The sequence below is a fragment of the Arabidopsis thaliana genome, chromosome 5, assembly GCF_000001735.4.
Source record: "Arabidopsis thaliana chromosome 5, partial sequence".
Lineage (NCBI taxonomy): Eukaryota > Viridiplantae > Streptophyta > Magnoliopsida > Brassicales > Brassicaceae > Arabidopsis > Arabidopsis thaliana.
Genome location: NC_003076.8, coordinates 8,129,911 through 8,153,067, shown reverse-complemented (window position 1 = coordinate 8,153,067; position 23,157 = coordinate 8,129,911). Strand labels below are relative to the sequence as shown.

Genomic DNA, 23,157 nt, shown 5'->3' with positions numbered 1-23,157 from the left:
TACAATGGTTTTATAGTTTTAAGTTTCTATTTAAAATTGTCAAATTTTAAAAATATCATCTGACCAGTAGCATAGTGGTTTGTATTATCGTTATTGATGTGTCGCAATTTGGATTAAAATCCAGTATAATGCATCTTGTCGGTATTAAAAAAAATGTTCTGTAAGGTAGTAATGAATATGAATAAGAAAGATGTGATAATGAAATGTAATTCGATGAAATATATTTCCAACAGTTGAACGCACATCGACTTTATACAAATGAACTTCAAAAATGTATCCTTCAAAAATTAGAAAACCTCTTTAATTTCTCTACCACAGACAGATAAACTTTTCTGGTCTCTATTTAGTTATAATCAAGATGCAAAAATATAATTAAACTAAATAGAGACCAAAATTAAATTAACAAGAGGATCAATGGATGAGATATGTGAGGACCAAAGCCACCAACATAAGGACATATGCTATGCCTTGGTCTATCGTTGTTCCTGCAATATGTTGTTCCATAATTAACCATCCGAACAGATATAATTGTAATATCTAATAAAGAAATCAGCAATTTTACGTTACAGCTTTATGGTTATTTGATATAACATTTCCAGTTAATTACTAGAGAAATCCGAATCTTATGGACATGGCATTGTTTTATCTAAAGCATTAGAGAGTAGAACTACATATTCATTGGTTAAGAGATAACTAATTAACTACTCTTTTATTATATCTTATGACAAAAGGCATAGATTAACTAGATAATTTTGTGAGCATGCATGTATAGAGACATTTAAGATATTCACACATCTGAAAATTTTCAAGAAACCTCTGTAGTTAACCATTGATGATAATTATATCAACTCACCGTCGCTTGTTGGAGCCGGAGCAGGAGCTGCGGATTGAGCATGTGCCATCGGCAACAAAATGGCGAAAATTATCGATACAATTGTAGAAACTCCGAAGAAAAGCCTCGAGCCCGACATTTCGATGTTTATTCCTCCTTCTTCAGTTCTTAAATTCTTTTGTTAAAGTTCTTCCCTCTCTCAACTCCTTGATTTTTGGGAGAAGGATTTTAGAGAGGGAAGAACAAAGAAGAGAGGAAAATGAAAAAGAAGAAATCAAAAGAAAAGCTAGGCAGAGCGATAGATGAGGTAATGAGAATAATGAGAGATTCTTTTGGCATTTTATTGAACAATTATTTTCTACTTTATGGTCGACCCGCATATCTCGGAACAACTCATTTTTGCCCCACAATAATTGATGCTTTTGGAAATGGAAATCGAAACTTGTGAATGTGAAAAAACTGCTATTGTTTCAAATTGTGTGTAGTCGAAAAGAGAGGTTATTAGGCTGTTTTTTAGCTTCTTGTGTCCAGCTTGGACACATTATTCTCCCTATTATTGCCATTAATCCAAAAACATAATTGTTCCTTTTTGTTTTCGGTAGTTGCATACTAATTTTAGAATTTATCACGGCCATGTAAATTCGTAATTATACCAATTTGTACTATTTTACCTTCATAATCTTAGATTTTGTGTTGTTAAAATTCATAATATATTTGTTTCAATAATACGAAACCACATTTGTTTTCATTTTTCAACATTATAAAAGATAAAATCCAAACTTCAACAAAACCATTTCAAAACCTACAAATAAATTCTATCAATAGAGTCAATGTTTAAATGTTCAAGATTATAAAACTTACGGAATTATATTAATGATTGAGTAATTAAGTCCTCCTATGCTACATCTAAATGCTAAACACCGTTTTAGTTTGTAAATTATCTAAATGTAAAGAAATGGAGCTAAAATTTATATATCTGCCACTGACATAATTATAAATCATAAATGCCAAAACCCGTAAAATAAAAATTCTACAATTTATTAATCAGTCTCTCTCAATCTCTTCCAAAGTCTCAACCACTTTCACCATATCCGGTCTCTTTGCCGGAACCATAGCCGTACAACTTGTTCCTAACTGCAACATCTGAAGCAACTTTGCTTCAACGTTAGGAGTTTTCACAAGCTCCAAATCAAACACTTCACCTGTCCATTGTTTTGAAATAACGTCATTCACCCATACCACTAGATCTATCCCTTCCTTTCTATCATCCATAATCGATCTTCCGGTTAGAGTCTCCAGCATCAATATTCCAAAACTGTATATGTCTGATTCTGGCGTAGATCTCCTCGTGTCGGTTACTTCTGGCGCACGGTAACGTAGTACCGATCTGGCTGATGAATCTGCCCTCACAACCGGGTTGGTTAACAGAGGTAAACCGGCTTCCGATATACACCCATATCCTTCCGAGTTCATGAAGACGTTAGAAGATTTGATGTTTCCATGTGCGAGGTTTTGTGTATGTATGTGACCTAATCCTTTTGCTACTCCGATCATGAATCTCAATCGCGTCTCCCAGTTCAACGGGACGTGACCCTCGTCTGCGTTCTTGCCTGCAGGGAAAAAAAAACTTTCTTCAGATGCAAGAAACCAATATTATCAAATAAGGTTTCAACTGTTTGTTTGCCTTTATATGTTATAGAAAGTATTGCCTTTGCAAAAATATGAAAAATGTAGAACGTACCATGAAGACGAAGAGAGAGACTGCCGTTAGAGTCATAATCATACACCATAAGCTTTTCTTCCTTGGAACACACGTAAGCTCTTAAGGGAGCAACGTTCTCGTGCTTAATGTTTCCTACAATCTCCATTTGATGTTTAAAATCCTTCCGGGACACTACTATGTCTTTCAACCGCTTAACAGCGATAACCTTGGAATCTTCTAGAACCGCCTTATACGTCATCCCAAAAACGCCCTTCCCTAGAAACTCTGCAGAAGCTATCAACAAGTCTTCCAAGTTAAAAGCCAGATTACTTCCTTCAAAGAACATTACTTTGTTAATTTCGCTCTTATCCTCCATGTCTTCAATATTCTTCTCTTTTCCTAATTTAGAAACTTCCTTCTCACTTGGCATCTTCTTAGCTAGTTTCAACTTATCTGGTTTTGGTTCTGTCTCTGACTTCCTCTGCCTTTTCACATAGCAAACGATTATCACAACCGCGATTACAAAGAATATCACGAAGCAAACGCTAATCGCTATCCCGAGAATCGCGGGTTCAGAGATATAGATGCCGTTTTTCTTTTGCTCTTTGAATGAAACTACCGCCGGAGGAGGGGCATTTTCGAAGACTAAGTTGTTGCCGGAAAAAGCCGAGTTCCCGAATCTTTTCAGAGAATTTGGGATTGATCCGGTGAGATTGTTGTTGGAAAAGTTAAGTCTGCGTAGACCGGGGAGATTAAGATCCGGAATCTCACCGGAGAATGAGTTTTTAGCTAGGTTAAGCGAGACGAGTCCGGTAAGATTAGCAAATCCCGCGGGAATACTACCGTTAAACCGGTTACTGTACAGATCAAGAACAGTGAGATTCGTCCACGTGGCGTAATCGGATGGTAATGGGCCAGAGAATCTGTTGTTCCCGAGACTAATTGCTTTGAGTTTCTTAAGCTGCAAGAAATCAATTGGGAACGGCCCTCGTAGGCCGTTGGATCGAAGACTGAGGATCTGAAGCTCCGATAGACGGCTGATAGTACCAGGTGGGATCACTCCTAGAAGACTTGCTCCGGGCAAGTGAAGGGCAGTGACACGTGTGCCGTCTATGTCGCATGTGACCCCTGGCCACGTGGTGCATACCGGGCTGCTTGTGTTCCACGCTAGAGACCGTGGGTGAATGATGTTGTTGAGGAAATCGAGAAGGGCTTGTCTGTCACCGGCTAGATCACCGGTGACCTGAGAATACAGAGCCGATGATCCAAAGAAGAGAAATAAAACAAAATAGAAGATGAAAGATCTTCCTCTACTCATCTTCTTACTAATTTCTCTGGTTATGTGATGGAGACTTTTATATCTGCATTAGATAATATTATTGTATGAGAAAATGTAGATTTTTAACGATTTTGCCAAGAAAAAGAAAAAATCATTCCTGTACTTTCCCCCAATATTATGGTCTTTTCATCATTTTGTTTATAATTTTATTTTCTCTTGTCAAATCAAGTGTATGCACTCTGAGACATGGTTCGAAACTAAAACTACACTTATTCATGCCTAAAATGACATTTGAATTAGAACATTCCAAAAGTTGAAGTCATCAAATGTATAAGCCAAACAGATTCTTCAGACGTAATTGCAAAGAAAGTGAAGATAAAATAAAAAATAACTTACAGTTCAAATGCGGAATCTCATTAAAGGACTGGCTGAAACTTTAGTTTAAATTGAGAAGAGAGAATGTAAGAGATAGTTATGAGAATTTAGAAAGAAGAGAAGATAGAAAGACCAAAGAAGTTTGGTCTGCAAAACTATAGGCAATAGCTATTGAAGAAGGAAGACATAAAAGATCATTGTTTAGGAAAGTCAAAACGCTAGTAAACGTTTAATTGGCGCATATCTGGTTCAAGGAGCTTCAGTGTTTCAGATTATTTGGAACTTGGTTTATTAAAAAATAAGAATACAATTAGTTGGGGCGTGATGGTGACAAATATTGGATGGAGGATTGTTATAACTTAGAAATCATTAAAGGGAATATGAGCTGTTGTATCATTTTCTTTCTTTCTTTTATTAACATTAAAACCCTCATATTTTTTAGTTTCTCAACTTTTACCACCAAAGCTAGTGTGAACCCTAAACAATATACGTAGTTTGAGACTTTGAAAAACATTGTGTATTAGTTAATGTGTAAAGGTTTTTAGAAGATAAAATAGTCGATTTTTCATATATCCAATTTTACAACGCAAATTTTTTTTCCTGTTGCCAAGAGTTTTTAAGGACATAAGCGAAATAAAAAAGGGAAAAATATCAAAAAAATCACGAACTTTTAAATTTGGGACGATTTAATCTTGAACTTCACGGAAGACAAATAAATCGTAAAGTTTTTGTTGACTTTCGAAATAAATGAGAAAGTGTTTGTTGACTTGCCATTTGAGTCATGTCGTTAAATAGGTTCAAAAAAAAAATTACAACGTTAATGACTCGTTTATTTGCTCTGTTAGAACAAAACAACGTCGTTTATTGCACAGACCAAACAACGTCGTTTTGTCTTGAAACAAATTTAAACCTTATATCCCCAAATCGATTTCATTATCTCGAAATCACAGACCCACCTTGACCTCAAAATCGCAGATAATAAAATCGAATTGGAGATTCAGGGTTTAAATTTGTTTTAACAGACAAAACGACGTTCTTTTGTCTCTCAATAAACGACGTCGTTTTGTTCTAACAGAGCATATACACGAGACATTAACGCCGTAAAATAATTCTGTTAACCTATTTAACGACATGACTCAAATGGGAAGTCAACAAAAGCTTTGTCATTTATTTCGAAAGTCAACAAAAACTTTACGATTTATTTGTCTTCCGTGAAGTTCAAGATTAAATCGTCCCAAATTTGAAAGTTCGTGATTTTTTTGACAATTTTCCCGTATAAAAAAATTCTATTAGTATTTTATAATAAATATCATATAAGAATATCTTTTAGTGCTTAAATATATTTTAATAAATAAAAACAGAACTAGAAGTCAAAATTAAACGATAAATTATTCTGTTATTGGTCAAATATATATTGAAACTTGATATATAAAATGGGATATTCAATATTGACATAACTATTTTCAGTTTTAAACATGTATAAAAAAAGAACTTTGGCAAAAATTTATTAAAACGAAGTTGCTAAAGGAGAAGAATCAATGTAGTGGAACAACAACATGCTCATGAGAAAAAATAAACACAAAATTAAATGATCAAAATTTTAATAAGAAAGATGGATGTTTTTTTTTTTTGGTAAAAGAAGATGGGTGGATTAATTTTGATTTAATGACGATCATTTAAGGTCAAGAACAAAAAAACATAACAAGCAATCTTACATATAAACAACATAACATTAAATATCTAATAAATATGCCTATGTAAATTTTATAAGAAAGTGAATGCCGTAGGCGAGTGTTTCTAATTCTATCAAATAGGCACGGCTCTTAGATATATTATGCATGAATTTGAATATTCACATATAACAATTTAAACATGAACCACGATGCGAAATGTCTTAACGCTAAAATTGCAATGCTTTTCCAACATAAAAATTAGGGGAGAAAGCAGAAAACTTTATTAAGATAAGGACCTTTTATGCTATATGAGCCTATATATGAGAGTATATTTAAAGTCTATATATGGTATGCACATGCAACTGCATGAATAATTTGTATATCTAGTGATTAATATAATATATTAAACTAAAACCATATCTTATGTGTTTTTGGCAATGTAACTTCACATGATCTGCGAGCATCTTACAATCATTGACGTAAAGTTTTTGCCTTGATTAATAGTTGTTGTTATATTTTACTAATATATGTTGTTTGCTGTGCTGTTGTGCATATACTATTATAGCTGCATGTGCGGCCAAGGAACGATGACGAACCATGATAAATGGGAAAATGATTGTTTACAACTTAATTTATTTTCTCCATTACAAACAAATTTATAGCTTTTTCTATTCCCAATTGCTTAACATAGCCGTCTCACAATTAGAGAAAGCGAAAACATTAATTATCCCAATACAATAATGAATATATTCAAACGCCGAAGGGAAATTGTCAAGAGTTGTTAAGGTTTTAAAAACCTTAAACTTCAATACAACCTTCACAGTTCACACCCTTAGAAAATGGTCCAGTTTTGGCCCAAATATTTAACAACATTTGGGTTACGAGTATTTGCCCTTTACAAATGGATCAACAATCTCCCTGGATCAATATTTAGTGGCCGGTTTCATGAATCAACATATTCTTTTTTTTTTTTTGTCTAAAGAATCAACATATTCTAAATCACCAAAACACTTTGGTCAACAATTTTCGACAATATATGGAAATTAGGTTGGATTATCATGCGACTTTTTTCTGATTAATTTTATGTATTTTTAATTTACGATGTAATTCGGACTACTAATTTGTATTATGATAACTTTACATTTTCCATACTACTCAAGTCCAAGTAAAATACTATTGTATATATATCTTTGGATTTTACATAAATTAATGGGGAGGCCTAATAAAATATACTCGGAGTATATCATTTGACTTTGAAATTTATCGAGTCAAATCAATGATTGTATTTTTGGTAAAAACAATTATTATGAAGACTTTGAAAGTTTTTAATGATTTTAATTTCAAAAATTAGTAAATGCTGGTCTGGTTATCCATCCATTGGAAGAGAAAATAAGACCTTTTCAAAGCTAGTTGATAAAAAAAGTTCTCGGTCCTATCCCTCATCTTATAAAGAAATTATTAATACGTTTAGGGATTCAATTCACAGAAGATTTAAAAACAAATGGAAAATAGGATATTACCATAATAATTATGGTTCAACAACAATTTCGATTTCTAATTTGAATAATGGAAATTTAGATCAAAAATAGTTCCGACTCATAGATAAATTGAAATGTGCCAAATGTCACGTAAACCAGCAAGAGGACAAAGTCAACACCACAAGAGACGACGACGAGCACAGTGTGAGGTTATGATATATACCCTCTGCGAGACTGCGACTGCTATTACTGATTTGATCCCAAGTTTTTTTTTTTTTTTTGAAATTTATTTTTTCTTTATACACAATTACATAGTGGTAAGAGATTCTAGATGGCTTCTTAATGTTTGAGATTTATATCTAGTTTAAGTAGGAAAGCTATATTATTTGAAGAAAGAAAAAAACAACCAATCAAAGTCATGCAATGTGTGTGAGAGACATTATAACATACATAGATAAGATATAAAAATTAAAGCAAACAAAAGTCATATTTTACTTCTTTTATAAAAAAAGAAGTTAAGCAATAACAAACAAACACATAACCACAAAGAAGACAAAACATCTTTAACCAAAAACATGACCAACATGACTCTTCGCAAGCATGTTATATACTTTCTTTTCTTCATAAGCTGCTCTCTTAGCAAACCCTCCGATGCATCCAGAGGTGGCATAGCCATCTATTGGGGCCAAAACGGAAACGAAGGTAACCTCTCTGCCACGTGTGCCACCGGCCGGTATGCTTACGTCAACGTCGCCTTTCTTGTGAAATTCGGAAATGGCCAAACACCGGAGCTCAACCTTGCCGGCCACTGCAACCCTGCGGCGAACACTTGCACCCATTTTGGCTCTCAGGTCAAAGATTGTCAGTCTCGTGGCATCAAGGTTGGTTCGTTCATTCACATACATCCGATCCTTTAGGTCTAGATGGTTTTTTTTCCGAGATAGAAAATAAATAGCTTTTGTTTTTATCTACTCAAATTTTGATTCTATAATTTAGTTAGCTACTTTGAAATGACATTTGTTTTGATACTTATGTCAAAATTGTTATAAGGTTATGTTGTCTCTCGGCGGCGGGATTGGAAACTACTCGATTGGGTCGAGGGAGGACGCAAAAGTTATCGCTGATTATCTGTGGAACAACTTCTTGGGAGGAAAATCATCATCACGTCCCTTAGGTGATGCTGTTCTAGATGGTATCGATTTCAATATCGAGCTTGGCTCTCCTCAACACTGGGATGATCTCGCCAGGTAGTAGTATAAATGTATAATTAAGAAAACATTTTGAATAAATGACAAATGTTGTCGTGACTGAAAAAGACTAGTTATCAAAAGAAGATGTTGAACACCACCAAACGATTTGGGTGACTAATTTATCTATTTTAGTTCCGGTCCAAAAAGATAACGAAATTCGAACTTTATATAGAAAAGTTTTGTTTAGGTGTTTAAATTCCTTCTTTGTGTTGACTTTTTTTTTTTGTGAAAATAACAAACTAAACTTCAAAAAAAAAAATGTGTACAGGACTCTCTCAAAGTTTAGCCACAGAGGAAGAAAAATATATCTAACAGGAGCTCCTCAATGTCCATTTCCAGACAGATTAATGGGAAGTGCTCTCAACACTAAACGTTTTGACTATGTTTGGATTCAATTCTACAATAATCCACCGTGTTCATACAGTTCAGGTAATACTCAAAACCTCTTCGATTCATGGAACAAGTGGACCACTTCAATCGCAGCCCAAAAATTCTTCTTGGGTCTACCGGCAGCTCCTGAAGCTGCCGGAAGTGGCTATATCCCACCAGATGTACTGACTTCACAGATTCTTCCGACTTTAAAGAAGTCTAGGAAGTATGGAGGTGTAATGCTTTGGTCTAAATTCTGGGATGATAAAAATGGATACAGTTCATCTATATTGGCTAGTGTGTGAAAAGAATCGTTATGGCCATTGTATGTGTATCAATTCTCTCGTATGTGTATCAATTCTCTCGTCTTTGGTTTCTGAAGAATTGTTGTGTGTGTGTGGTGTTAGTAGTCTAATTTAAATTGTTTGTATCAATATACTTAATCAACTTTGCTTTTTCAATATTTTTTTTTAATAAATTATGGATTCGCTTTTAGTATGAACTGATATAGATGTAGCTAGCTGCATGCAAGATTTGTTTTTTTTTTTACATGAAAGGTTTTTTTAGAGATACGATATCTACTTTGGAACTATATTTGAAATTGAAAATTATCGGAAGCGCAAAGAAACGAGATGAATCATGATTCAGAAGAAAAATAAACATATTGTAAGCACATAGAAGACTTCTGTCCACATCAGAAGGATGAAAAAAGATTTTTGACTAATACTCCTTCTGTATATTATATTTGATGTTTTAAGTTTTGGCAAACCGATATTATTTATTAACTATTTAAAACATAAGATTTAACTAATTGTAAAATTAATATGCAGAATATAAACTGTCAAAACCAATAAAAAAAAATCTATTTTAAAATAACTTTTTGTAATAAAAGATCAAGTAATAAACAGAGAGAATATATACTATATATATATATATATATCGTGTTCAAAAAAAAAAAATCATTATATATATTTAGACAAAGGATTAGTCTAAAATATCTAATCTAATTGAGCTATGAACGGTTTAACATGCATGCACTAGTTCATTTATTTGTTATTTGCTTCATAAACAAGGATTGATCCAAATAATCCCTTCAAAATGAGTATAGTCGTCAAATAACTCATTCAATCGATTTTTCTAATGGATCTAAAATGATGTACCATTTTGGCTAGCCAAATAAAAATAGTTTGATGATTTCATTTAATTTGTTGCCATCATTTAAACTTTTGAATATGAAAAGAGTATGTAGAGTAATAGTAATGGGGAACGCATAAACATTAGTTGATTTGTGCTGATTTATGTTGATTTATGCGACACTATATTATCTTACGTACCATGAACACACATTTCACAAATTATAGATCATATATTGGTGTGAAAAATAAAGTTAATTGTTACATCTTCGACTATAGCTGGAGTTTTCATCCTATTAAATATTAATAAAAAAATACAAAAAGGCACAAAACAGGTGCCGCCATATCCAATATATCCAACATCGTCAATTATTCAGAGCCGACCATTTACAAAAACGAAGACCTTTTGTGAAAATCTAGTTCAACCATAAAAACACGTGCCACAATCTCATTCTTCAGAGTTCTCCCACCGAACCATCTCTCTAAATGCGTTCAAATTATATAAGTGAGTGATATATAAAGATTACTAAACCACATGGTATACCGATTTTTTAGCCTCATTCTCTTTTGTTACAAGATTCTACTATGTCTTCATTTCATTTTTATTTTCCTTCTGTTGGTCTCTTCTCATTCTTTTGCTTCTTCTTAGTTAGCTTGGCCACTGAACCGCACATCGGTTTGGGTTCAAAGCTAAAAGCTAGTGAACCGAACCGGGCATGGGTTTCTGCTAACGGTACTTTTGCAATCGGGTTTACTCGGTTTAAGCCAACCGACCGATTCTTACTGAGCATTTGGTTCGCACAACTTCCTGGTGATCCAACCATCGTCTGGTCTCCCAACAGGTACACATAATCCTTTGATATTTAGTTATTGAAGCAATCTATATTAGTAGTAAATATATACAAATTTTATGTTAAGCTCAAATAATTTCTTTAGTACCAACGTTTGATTTCCCTATGATCAGAAATTTTCCACATTATTTTTACTCAAAAATATAAATATCTAAAATATAGAAACTCCCCAGTCACAAAAGAAGCCGTGTTGGAGCTAGAAGCCACGGGAAACCTCGTACTCTCCGACCAAAACACTGTCGTCTGGACCTCAAACACGTCAAACCATGGTGTTGAATCAGCGGTTATGTCCGAATCTGGAAACTTCCTCCTCCTTGGAACAGAAGTTACTGCTGGTCCAACCATTTGGCAAAGCTTTTCGCAACCTTCCGACACTCTCCTCCCAAACCAACCCTTAACCGTTTCCTTAGAACTAACCTCTAACCCTTCACCGTCGCGCCATGGCCATTACTCCCTGAAAATGCTGCAGCAACACACTTCACTTAGCCTCGGCCTAACCTACAACATCAATCTTGACCCTCACGCAAACTACTCGTACTGGTCCGGACCAGATATATCTAATGTTACAGGAGATGTTACCGCAGTTCTTGACGATACCGGAAGCTTCAAGATCGTTTATGGAGAATCCTCAATAGGAGCAGTGTACGTCTACAAGAACCCGGTAGATGATAACCGGAATTACAACAACAGTAGTAATTTAGGGTTAACAAAAAATCCGGTTCTGCGGAGATTGGTATTAGAGAACAACGGTAATCTCCGGTTATACCGATGGGACAACGACATGAACGGTTCAAGCCAATGGGTCCCTGAATGGGCAGCTGTATCAAACCCGTGTGACATAGCTGGGATTTGCGGTAACGGAGTTTGCAATTTGGACCGAACCAAGAAAAACGCTGACTGTTTATGTTTGCCCGGTTCGGTCAAACTTCCTGATCAAGAAAACGCTAAACTCTGTTCAGACAACTCATCTTTGGTCCAAGAATGTGAAAGCAACATTAATCGTAACGGTAGCTTCAAGATCTCGACGGTCCAAGAGACCAACTACTATTTTTCAGAACGTTCTGTCATCGAAAATATCAGCGATATCAGCAACGTGAGGAAATGCGGTGAGATGTGTTTGTCAGATTGCAAGTGTGTAGCTTCAGTTTATGGTTTAGATGATGAGAAGCCTTATTGTTGGATTTTAAAGAGTCTGAATTTTGGCGGGTTTCGAGATCCTGGCTCAACCCTTTTCGTGAAGACTAGAGCTAATGAATCTTATCCCTCAAATTCGAATAATAATGATTCTAAATCGCGTAAGAGCCACGGATTAAGACAAAAGGTTCTGGTGATTCCTATAGTTGTGGGGATGCTTGTGCTTGTGGCACTACTTGGGATGTTGTTATACTATAATTTAGATAGGAAGAGAACACTAAAGAGAGCCGCAAAGAACTCTCTTATCCTTTGTGACTCTCCTGTGAGTTTCACTTACCGCGATCTCCAGAACTGTACCAACAACTTCTCCCAACTTCTTGGATCAGGTCAGAATCAACAATCATCATATAACAAGTTTTAACTTAGAAGTGTTTCAAATCTTATTTTCTTTGTTTTATGATGTGGTAGGTGGATTTGGGACAGTATACAAAGGAACAGTAGCGGGTGAAACGCTAGTCGCGGTGAAGAGATTAGACAGAGCATTATCTCATGGCGAGAGAGAGTTCATCACTGAAGTCAATACCATTGGTTCAATGCATCACATGAACCTTGTTCGCTTGTGTGGTTACTGCTCGGAAGACTCACACCGGTATGACTTAGAAGACTTTTACAAAACATTTTACTCTGTTTTCAAGCAAACAGATTTGAATAAATGTTTTTTTGGTGACATTACAGGCTTCTAGTTTATGAGTACATGATAAATGGGTCGTTAGACAAATGGATATTCTCTTCAGAACAGACAGCTAATCTACTTGATTGGCGAACACGTTTTGAAATAGCGGTTGCGACTGCACAAGGAATCGCATATTTTCATGAGCAGTGTCGAAACAGGATTATACATTGCGACATTAAACCTGAAAACATCTTGTTGGATGATAATTTTTGTCCTAAGGTATCAGATTTTGGGCTAGCCAAGATGATGGGGAGAGAGCATTCGCATGTGGTTACGATGATTAGAGGGACGAGAGGGTATCTAGCGCCCGAATGGGTGAGTAACCGCCCGATCACGGTGAAGGCCGATGTGTATAGTTATGGAATGCTTCTTCTAGAGATCGTAGGTGGTAGGAGAAATCTTGATATGTCCTATGACGCTGAGGATTTCTTTTACCCTGGATGGGCCTACAAGGTAAATTTAGACGATTTCTAAAATATAAAGAAAGGGCTTAAATTAGTTATAAACATAAAGATTATAACGTCCTAACGAGTTTTTGAAAATAAATGAATAGGAACTAACGAATGGGACATCTTTGAAAGCTGTGGATAAAAGGCTACAAGGAGTAGCAGAGGAAGAAGAAGTAGTGAAGGCTCTTAAAGTGGCTTTCTGGTGCATACAAGACGAAGTATCGATGAGGCCGTCGATGGGTGAGGTGGTTAAGCTTTTAGAAGGCACTTCGGATGAGATAAATCTGCCACCGATGCCACAGACGATTCTAGAACTTATAGAGGAAGGATTGGAGGATGTGTATAGAGCGATGAGGAGAGAGTTCAATAATCAGCTTAGCTCTTTGACTGTTAATACAATCACAACCTCTCAGAGTTATCGTTCCTCCTCTCGGTCTCATGCTACTTGTAGTTATTCTTCAATGTCTCCTAGGTAGTTTTCTTTTCTTTTTTGCATCATTTTATTGTTTGAGATCATTTCTCTATTTCTAGGACTAATCAAAAATATGATATTTATGTATGTTTAAGTCTCTTACCACTAAACCAAATTAAAAAGTTAGAAGCTCATGTATGTTTGATGGACTTTTATTCAGACCAGCTCTGTACTTAACACATATCATAGATTGGACCAACTTACATGAACTTATTGGGTTTACGGAAAAAATGAGAAGAAATTAATACTCGTGACTTGTAAATGTTTTAAAAATTAGAAGTTCCATACTTAGAGAAGGCAAACGATTCTCTTATCTTAATCATCGGATCTTGCTCTAGCGGTATCTATCCCGCTAAAGACGGACTTGGGACAGTCAAATCCTATTTCATTTTGAATCATCAACTTCCATGAGAGCGTTTCTAGCGCTGGACGTCTTGAAAGATAGTACAATAGCCAACACAAAACGAAATTAATTTATTTTCATCTCCTATCTACTTTTAAAAACTTTTAACTTTTTTTTTATAATAAATTTTAAATATTTATAAAATAAATTTAAATTTTAAAACACTGAATAATACATTTGATTATGAGTATGATTGGAAGAAAAAGAAAAAAAGAGAGTATTGATTGATAAACAGTGTCGAAATTTGCTCTTCTATCCCAAAGCAATTGTGGTAGAGTTGAGTGGTTAAAGGTTCTCCTGTGGATCAAGAACATTGTTCCAATCTTCTGTAGATTGATTTTTTAAAATTTCATTTTAAGCTACAAAGTAGCTTAAACTAGAGATCAGGAATCTTACTGTTTTTAATCTACAAATATTTTTGTTCGGATCTTCTATCACAATTTGCAATGCTAACTCTGAATATCCTTGCACACAGGAGTTTTGAATTCAGTTTTTCACCTAAGGTAGAGAAAGGTCTAGTAGACCGTTGACCAAAAAAACAAAGAAACTAACATACAGTATATTGTTTAATCGAATCACCCCAGATATTTCTAATTTAAGAAAAATTACAAAATTAGTATTGGTAGTCTACTCTAAAATTCTTTAGGTCTATTAATACGCCTACATTAGGAAGAGAAAATGTCAGAAGGAATATCAGAATGTACCCATAATGCATACTAAAAATCCTATAAAGTTAAGTGCCTATGGCCTAATTTTCTCAAATATTTTAATATTTATATGATAAGAAATTCTTGTATTTAGTAGGGAAATACATTTTTTTTTTGTCTACACCTAATCCGTTAGCCCTGCCAGTATGAGGTATAGCAATATGTGGACCTTGCCACTAGACTATAAACCCTTCTCAGTGAAAAACCATTAAAACATTTTCTTTTATATATCCTAGTTAATTTTTGTTTTCTTTAAACTAGGGTTTTCGAGGACTAACTATGTAGGATAAGTATAGTTCATGAACAACTCACTCACTAGATTTCTAAATAGATCTGATGTGATATCATTTCGAGTGAAAAAGTGAAATTTTTCTAATGGATATTAAATCTAAAGGAAGCGAATTTCCATAATGTTACGTAATTTTTATGACTAGGTCAATACTACGAGTAATTTGTTTTCTAAACTTTTACCTTTTTAATACATATTTTATGACAAATGGACGTAATTAACTAACTAATACGGTGAGCGAAAGAAAAGGCAGCTGACGAAATTGAAAAGAAAGAAAACGAGTGAGAGATTGATTTATTTAATGCACAAGTTTAGTAGGTGATCTTTTAATATTTTAACGCATGTTGATATGAAAGTTGGAAAAAATAAACCATGTTGGCATGGAAAATTCAATAAAAGTAACATAGTTGTATTACAAAGTGACAGTTTACAGAAATTCCTGTGAAATGAAATACCAAGTTTTTTCCGATTAATTGACGCTTAAGAAAGGACAAGTTTTCAGCAATGCGTTGGCGTAGTATTGTTATTCATTCCTTAATTACTCTTACAGCTAGATTTTGGTATAAGGTTTTTGTTTTCTCGTATAGTGAATTAGCTTACTTATTTATACATCCATAACAAGAGCAAGCGAAATGTTTAATTATGAATATTTATCGCCGACCAGTTTGGCTCACAAAACGTTGATTGCAAATTTTAAAACATAAGTATAAATAAGAAAACTAATTTCAAAACTTAAGTATAAAAAACAGTTAAAACTAAAGTAATATAATTTGATTTGAAATTTCTTGATTTAGTTAGCATGATCTATTTTGAATTTTTTTTGAGTGGAATTGTAGACTATGCAAAGAGAGACAACTTTTATATGTATATGGAGATACACACTGTTATTGAGATAAACTTTTTTTGGGGTATGGAATACACACTGTTATAATAGTAAGCTTTATTTATTTATCTCTACAACTAAAATTAAATATTATTAGGTACAGGAGGAAAAGTGAAACTACAATGTAAAGGAATTCGAGTCAAACGGGTAAAGAAATAACCAACTAGGTCATACAAAATAGCAAAAACCACTAGGGCATATATACTTTAAATTCCTCAATATGTGTTCTACAATTTACATCAAAATTTGAATAGGGGTGACAACTACCCTCCCTAGTCACTACCTAAGTCCCCAAATGACTGCAACATTTATTATTATTTCAAAACTACCACATATTACAATGAGTCAAATATTTAAGATAGAGAACTTTTTTTTACTAATTTCTTTTTAATTTAATTAACTATTAACTAATAAGATATATATATTTGGTTAAATAACACATAATCTTAGCTAAATATATATGCTTTTGAATGTATTGATGAACTTCATATGTCATTTTACTATAATAACATCTAATTGTAAATGAAGAATATAAAAATATTAATGGGACTCACTTTCTAAAGTGTGATAACTTGAAATCTCTACAAACATATATAGTATTTTTGAAATTTAAGGAGGTATTTCATTACAATATTTTAAGTGTGAACTATTTGTGGTATACCAATTACCAAGCAACCCACATAATTAACACTAATAATCATAAATCCATAATTTGGAACGTGGAAGAACATCGTTTCATGTGAATCCGCGTTTGTCCTACACGCGCTTCCTTGTACTGTACATCAAACCGATCAAAGTCAGAACGTAATAATAGTTTTTTATATCGACATTACCGGTTCACTCACGTGGACTTGCCATGCAAGTCAAACCTTATATATAACTCTCATTATCGAGTACTAATCCATATCTTAATTCATTACATTCATTTTTCCCTCTATCTTTTCTTTTATCTTAAACACAAATAATAAGAATCTAAGATACTTTGATCTTTTAATCAAGAAAATAAACACAAACTCCTAGGGTTTTTTGTGGTGGAAGATTTTTTCGTTTTTATACTAAAAATAATGCAGTTTGTGAATTTTTTCCCACTATTGGCCCTCGTAGTCATAAGCTTAGCCGGAAAGGCTACGGTAGAGGCTGCGACGGGATTGAACCCTCCGGTGAAGCTTGTCTGGCATTATTACAAACTTACTAACACTTGTGATGATGCAGAGACTTATATTAGATACCAAGTTGAAAAGTTTTATAAGAATGATAGTAGCATTGCCCCAAAGCTGCTTCGTCTCCTCTACTCCGATTGTATGGTTAATGTAAGTAAAAGCAACTAGAACATCAACATTACATTCATTTCTTTTTCATAGCCATTGATCGATGTAAAATGTGTATGTAGGGATGTGATGGTTCGATTCTTTTGCAAGGACCAAACTCAGAGAGGACAGCTCCACAGAATCGAGGGCTTGGAGGTTTTGTGATAATCGATAAAATAAAGCAAGTTCTTGAATCACGTTGTCCTGGTGTCGTTTCTTGCGCTGATATCCTCAACCTTGCCACTAGAGATGCTGTTCACATGGTAAACATATTCATATACTTGAATGTTCTTACTAACGTAGATTTATCGATTTATTTGAACTTTATTGTTTGGTGTTGTTTTGATAAATTCGGTGTAATAATGATTAGGCCGGAGCACCGTCTTATCCTGTGTTTACGGGGAGAAGGGACGGTGGGACATTAAATGCAGACGCCGTAGATCTGCCGTCACCGTCCATCTCAGTCGATGAGTCATTGGCATATTTCAAGTCCAAAGGTCTTGACGTTTTGGATATGACTACTCTTCTAGGTATCTCATCATCGTCAATTTTTTTTTCTATTTATTTTTTCCTTTAGAAACAAGCATCTTTCAATCCACAACCATACGTATTTAAATCAAAATAAGTTTGTAATTATAAGAGTATACACCAAATGAATTGTTGCGTTGCTTTTTGGCCGTTGCGTTTGAACTCTGCAAAAGTATTTTATAAAAATCTGAAAATGTTAAAATATTAATAAATAAAAACAACTGAGATTGTAGTTCAATTGTCTACCTATGTTTAGTTACTGTAAACACATTTAACTACTTTAAGGATTACAAATATTTGAATTAATTCTCATCGTATGCAATACTTTAAATAATATAAAATTTACAAGATAGTTTCACATCCTAGAAGAATATCCAAAAAATAGACTAGTAATCCAGAAAGGAAAATATAATCTACAAGCAAAGTGGAGCTAAATAGTCTTGGGTGAATATAACAACCTCTAATAATTGTGTAATTGAACAGGAGCACACTCAATGGGGAAGACACATTGTAGCTACGTAGTGGACAGACTATACAACTTCAAGAACACAGGGAAACCAGATCCGACCATGAACACGACATTGGTGTCACAACTTCGATATCTTTGTCCTCCAAGAACACAAAAGGGCCAAACCGATCCACTGGTTTACCTAAATCCAGACTCAGGCTCGAGCAACAGATTCACAAGCTCATACTACTCTCGTGTCTTGTCTCATAACGCTGTTTTACGGGTGGACCAAGAGTTGCTCAACAACGATGACTCGAAGGAGATCACGCAAGAGTTTGCTTCCGGTTTTGAAGATTTCAGAAAGTCTTTTGCTTTGGCAATGTCGAGAATGGGATCTATCAATGTTTTGACGGGAACAGCTGGAGAGATTCGTCGAGACTGCAGAGTTACCAACGCTAATGACGGGGCCTAAACTATATTATAAATTTTATATTATGTTTGTCCAAAAAAAAAAAAATTTATATTATGTAATTTTTGTGTGTGTGTGTTTATAATATAAGTATAAATTATTTTGATAACAAAATATTATCAATAAGACTCGGAAATAAAGAAGAGAAATTGCATTCTATGACAAATTGACAAAACATTAAAAATTTATAAAGCAACACAATTTACACAAAGACTATTTGAAATGCATTATCATATGTGTAAAAAACAACAACACTCTTAATAAAATGTGACCAAATTAACCAACCAACAAAACTACTTGTTACAAATAACATTTTATTGTTACATCGAAACATATAAATATTGACTAATCTGGCTAACATTGAAATTGGTAAAATGAAATGGTTGAATAATTGAAAAATGAGATTATTCAGGAATACACATTGAATGCAAAGATTACGCATTTCATTTCTGGTAGTAGATCTATAATCAAAAAAGTGTTTGTGATTGTTTCAAAAGAAATGAAATAAAAGATACGGTAGAGCTAGAAGAGTTATTGTATGAGGTTTACCCAATACTAAAAGCAGAAGCGCATAATAGATTGATATGAACATCATAAGCTGTCCCGCAATAAAACATGTTGTTGCGATACTTTCTTCCCGGTCTTTGTTTTCCTTCGTCCAAACTCGGAGAAGAAAGAGATAAGAGGGTCCTATAGAAAATATGGTCAGAAATTCATAATAAAGTCCGACCACAATGACCGAATTTATTATCTTCATGTATAAGGATACTAGATTACCTAGTATAAAAGATTGAAAAACCATCACAAACCTCCCTTTTTTCTTTTCTATTTCAATTTTTGGATTATGATATGATGATTTTGCAACGTCAGAAGTGTTGGTTACTTTGACAAAAACGCATCGTTTCAAAGATTTTTTTGGCGTAGCCGGAAAGAACACGTCATCACCATTAAGCAAAATCCCAAAGAGATAGTATTTGCTACTTCGGCTTCGCCTTGAGGGTCTCCTCCTCAGCTTTTTGGTCCCCGGATTGCTCATGGCCGTCCCCGGGTTCTTCTCTTCCATGGCGCTTCTCCGTAATCTCTCTCTCTCTCTGAATTTCACCTTTTCAATTTGATTCTGAACTTTTGATAAATTGAATTTGAACAAATACTTGCAGGGCATTGTCCTGTATCGAACACAGAGGACGGAGGAGGAAGCTTCTTCCATGTCGCTCCTCGCCGAACTTTTCGTCCTCACCTCCTCAACACTAGTTCTGGGTACTTTCCATTACCAATAATTCTGTTGTGTGTGATTCAAAGTTGAGATTTTTTTCTGCTTTTCAAAGTAAATTGGATTTAAGTGTTGTTGGTGTTGAATACTTGATGCATTAGATTACTGTCTTGTAGCAAAATGATAAAGATGCCAATGTTTTTGGAAGAGACTCATCATGGCACATGATTTATCAGATTTTGAATGGACTTGTATGCATATTACTAGGTGTGGATTTCTTAAGTGTTATAGTGACTATATTACAAGAAAATACCTGCGGAGGAATAGGACTCAAGCTATAGCAGAGTATTTGGGTTCAGCTTCAGATCCTAAGAAGCCAACTGGGAAGTCAAGTTATCATCCTTCAGAAGATATCAGAGCATATGTGCCAGAGAAGAATCCTGGAGATTCTAGGCTTTCACCTCCTGAAACTGCTAGAACCATCATTGAGGTATTATTATATATGGCATCTTCCAGTCAACATTTCATTAGTAAAACAATCCTAGGACTGATGTCTTAATGTAAATTATAGTTATATGTTAGTGTGAAGAGTTCTACTTGCTACCTTATTGTAGGTTTCTTCATTATTTATCTATCAGAAATTCCAGTTTGACTCTACCTGTTTGTTTTTCCGGAGTTGGTTTTGCGGATCTGACATTTCCCGTAGTCTTGTTCAGGTGAACAAAAAAGGAACCCTGATGCTCTCAGGTTTACTTGGTATTGGAGTTCATGAGAATATTCTCTGGCCGGATATACCTTATGTCACAGATCAGCATGGAAGTATGAATTCTTATTTTTGTTTTTGCTTTGTATTTATTCAGTTGGCTTATAGCTATCTATAATTTAATTGAATTACCCTTATGATCTGCAGATATATATTTTCAAGTAAAGGAAAATGAGGACATAATGCAGACTGTTGTTACATCTGATAATAATTATGTGGTATGTTGTCTTTTTCAGATATATTGTCTTGTTACATACATAACCTTTATAGACCATTTATTAAAGAATGTGATACATTAAGTCATTTTAAGCCTAGCTTTCTTCTGGAACGGCAGCTAAAGCTCCTTTCTTATTACTCTTGCTTTTTCCTTTTTTTGCTAATTTTCCAATCTTCTGAATCTAAACGTGCATAAGCATGCTTCAATAGTAGTCATATAGGTTGGTGCCACTGCTTTATTTTATATCCTTGTGTATATGTCTATATGTTTTTCTTTAGTTTAAATGATTCTGCTGCATGGTGTTTTCTTTACAGTTGCTTTTGTTCTTTTCTCTATTCACTTGTATGGAGATATAACTGTGATAAGTGACATTTGCAATGCAGCAAGTAATAGTAGGTTTTGATACGATGGAGATGATCAAGGACATGGAGCTGAGCAGTCCATCTGGTATTGGTTTTGGGATTGAAGAAATCGAAGATGGTGAAAGTGAAGTTGAGGATGAAAACAAGGGCGATGAGGATGAAGGAGAAGACAAAGATGACGAGGTTTGAAAAGCTTTCGTGGTCTTATTGAGGAACTTCACATGGAAAAAACCTGTCTTATGCTTAGCATGCTTCACAATATACTGTGTTCTTGACTCCAGGAATGGGTTGCTGTTCTAGAAGATGGAGATGACGAGGATAACTATGTCTCAGACTCTGATGAATCACTTGGAGACTGGGCAAACTTGGAAACGATGCGATATTGCCATCCTATGTATTTTGCCAGGAGGATGGCCGAGGTTACTTGCAGTCCAAAAATTGATTTGTGATTTATCAAATATCCACCATGTGAAGACTATAAAACTTAGTTTCTTTATTGAAATTTAGGTTGCTTCAACTGATCCTGTAAATTGGATGGATCAGCCGTCCGCTGGCCTTGCTATCCAAGGGCTCTTGAGTCCTGTCATTGTGGAAGATCACTCAGATATCCAAAAACATATCTCTGGTTGTATATCTACAGGCACTGACAAAAACAAGGAGAGAGAAAACTCAGAAGAGATATTTGAAGGCATTGGTGAGAATGAATCTGAGATATTGCATGTTGAAAATTCGAGAAATGCTATACAGTACTACAAGCTGGAGATAATAAGAATCCAGCTCATCACGGCACAGGGGCATCAGGTTACGATAAAGCCTCTCCCTTTTTAATATATACTCTTTAAAAGGCTCTATGGAAGTTTTAGCTCATGCATTTGGTTGGTTGTGTATTTTTGCTTTTGAACAGACTGAAGTGGAAGTGGAAGACGTCAGGAAAGCACAACCTGATGTTATTGCTTGTGCATCAGATGGTATACTGACTCGTCTAGAAGAAGATGGCGATAAACTAACTGAAGCTCTCAGATCTCTGTGTTGGAGAAATAATGGGATTCAAGCAGAGGTAAAGAAACTGGAACTTTACGTTACATTACTGGAATTTCAAAACGAAGTTGTTGTATAGCTTTCACGACTATACTGTGACAATCATGATTATATCCATATGGTGTTACAATGTAGGAAGTGAAGCTCATTGGGATAGATTCACTTGGTTTCGACCTTAGGATTTGCTCAGGAATGCAAATTGAGACATTACGGTTTGCATTCTCGATAAGGGTATGTCGATTTTCGTTTTCTATCTTCTTAGACTCTGATTAGTGAACAATGATAATACATACGATATCACTTAGATTAATGCGGCCTGATAACTCTGTGTTGCAGGCAACATCAGAACACAACGCTGAGGGACAGTTGAGAGAATTATTATTCGCTTCTACACCTTCCAAGCCGCAGAAACCAAAACAAACGAATCAAAAGGAATCTTAGAGTCTTAATAATGTAGCTACAAGAAACATATTCAAACTGCAATTTCTCGTGTATCAATGAAAGTGCCCTCACCAGTCAGACATGAACTAACACTCCTGCTAACGTTAAAGATCGTTTGTGGTCAGACAAGCAATTTCAAGGTTGGCTTATTGGAGATTGGTGTGTGTGTGTGTGTGTGGGGGGGGGGGGGGGGGGTCTCATGTTGTTTCATTGTTTTCCAATTAATTCTTGACACTGTTTATACATAAATATATGATCTTCAAGTCTAAGGGTTAATAGACTTATTAATTCTTCAAGTCTCTGGGTTAATATAGTTTATACAATTTATACAGAAGACCTTATTAATTCTTCAAGTCTCTGGG

At 34.7% G+C, this 23,157-nt stretch overlaps 6 protein-coding genes, 1 long non-coding RNA gene and 1 pseudogene across 12 annotated transcripts; 4 read left to right on the top strand and 4 right to left on the bottom strand.

The window, feature by feature from the left end:
* Positions 1 to 60: 60 nt before the first annotated feature.
* Positions 61 to 1,161, bottom strand: AGP41 (arabinogalactan protein 41). Its single transcript, NM_203099.2, has 2 exons — positions 854 to 1,161; positions 61 to 485 (listed from the first exon to the last, which is right to left on the bottom strand). Exons 1-2 carry the CDS (start codon positions 969 to 971, stop codon positions 412 to 414), a joined length of 192 nt encoding a protein of 63 aa, NP_974828.1. The 5' UTR covers positions 972 to 1,161; the 3' UTR covers positions 61 to 411.
* A 521-nt stretch (positions 1,162 to 1,682) lies between these two features.
* On the bottom strand, positions 1,683 to 4,524 carry AT5G24100 (Leucine-rich repeat protein kinase family protein). The gene is made up of 3 exons (NM_122315.4): positions 4,210 to 4,524; positions 2,574 to 3,895; positions 1,683 to 2,442 (listed from the first exon to the last, which is right to left on the bottom strand). The coding sequence occupies exons 2-3, from the start codon at positions 3,850 to 3,852 to the stop codon at positions 1,877 to 1,879; spliced, it is 1,845 nt and encodes a 614-aa protein (NP_197798.1). The 5' UTR covers positions 3,853 to 3,895; positions 4,210 to 4,524; the 3' UTR covers positions 1,683 to 1,876.
* Positions 4,525 to 7,815: 3,291 nt separating this feature from the next.
* Positions 7,816 to 9,523, top strand: CHIA (chitinase A). Its single transcript, NM_122314.3, has 3 exons — positions 7,816 to 8,220; positions 8,390 to 8,586; positions 8,858 to 9,523. Exons 1-3 carry the CDS (start codon positions 7,915 to 7,917, stop codon positions 9,261 to 9,263), a joined length of 909 nt encoding a protein of 302 aa, NP_197797.1. The 5' UTR covers positions 7,816 to 7,914; the 3' UTR covers positions 9,264 to 9,523.
* A 1,112-nt stretch (positions 9,524 to 10,635) lies between these two features.
* Positions 10,636 to 13,957, top strand: AT5G24080 (Protein kinase superfamily protein). 3 transcript variants are annotated; one of them, NM_001343840.1, is made up of 5 exons: positions 10,636 to 10,933; positions 11,116 to 12,462; positions 12,545 to 12,725; positions 12,812 to 13,262; positions 13,363 to 13,957. In NM_001343840.1, the coding sequence occupies exons 2-5, from the start codon at positions 11,229 to 11,231 to the stop codon at positions 13,732 to 13,734; spliced, it is 2,238 nt and encodes a 745-aa protein (NP_001330806.1). In that variant the 5' UTR covers positions 10,636 to 10,933; positions 11,116 to 11,228; the 3' UTR covers positions 13,735 to 13,957. The 3 variants fall into 3 exon arrangements, with proteins under 3 accessions (NP_001330806.1, NP_001330805.1, NP_568438.2); NM_001343839.1 differs by having other exon boundaries at positions 11,105 to 12,462; NM_122313.2 differs by having other exon boundaries at positions 10,636 to 12,462.
* On the bottom strand, positions 11,093 to 11,401 carry AT5G03685. The gene has a single exon (NR_142703.1). It is a non-coding gene; the product is annotated as an other RNA (long non-coding RNA).
* Positions 13,958 to 16,917: 2,960 nt separating the features above from the next.
* AT5G24070 (Peroxidase superfamily protein) lies at positions 16,918 to 18,896 on the top strand. The gene is made up of 4 exons (NM_122312.2): positions 16,918 to 17,322; positions 17,403 to 17,582; positions 17,690 to 17,849; positions 18,331 to 18,896. The coding sequence occupies exons 1-4, from the start codon at positions 17,077 to 17,079 to the stop codon at positions 18,765 to 18,767; spliced, it is 1,023 nt and encodes a 340-aa protein (NP_197795.1). The 5' UTR covers positions 16,918 to 17,076; the 3' UTR covers positions 18,768 to 18,896.
* Positions 18,897 to 18,990: 94 nt separating this feature from the next.
* AT5G24065 lies at positions 18,991 to 19,608 on the bottom strand (annotated as a pseudogene). The gene has a single exon.
* A 158-nt stretch (positions 19,609 to 19,766) lies between these two features.
* AT5G24060 (Pentatricopeptide repeat (PPR) superfamily protein) lies at positions 19,767 to 23,089 on the top strand (the record flags this gene model as incomplete). Of its 3 annotated transcripts, none has more annotated exons than NM_001203447.1 (11): positions 19,767 to 19,838; positions 19,922 to 20,021; positions 20,242 to 20,464; positions 20,691 to 20,793; positions 20,885 to 20,955; positions 21,338 to 21,499; positions 21,598 to 21,735; positions 21,824 to 22,117; positions 22,221 to 22,373; positions 22,490 to 22,585; positions 22,691 to 23,089. In NM_001203447.1, the coding sequence occupies 11 exons, from the start codon at positions 19,799 to 19,801 to the stop codon at positions 22,793 to 22,795; spliced, it is 1,485 nt and encodes a 494-aa protein (NP_001190376.1). The 3 variants fall into 3 exon arrangements, with proteins under 3 accessions (NP_001190376.1, NP_197794.2, NP_001331453.1); NM_122311.3 differs by having other exon boundaries at positions 20,281 to 20,464; positions 22,691 to 22,795; NM_001343838.1 differs by lacking the exons at positions 19,767 to 19,838; positions 19,922 to 20,021 and having other exon boundaries at positions 20,192 to 20,464; positions 22,691 to 22,795.
* Positions 23,090 to 23,157: the final 68 nt, after the last annotated feature.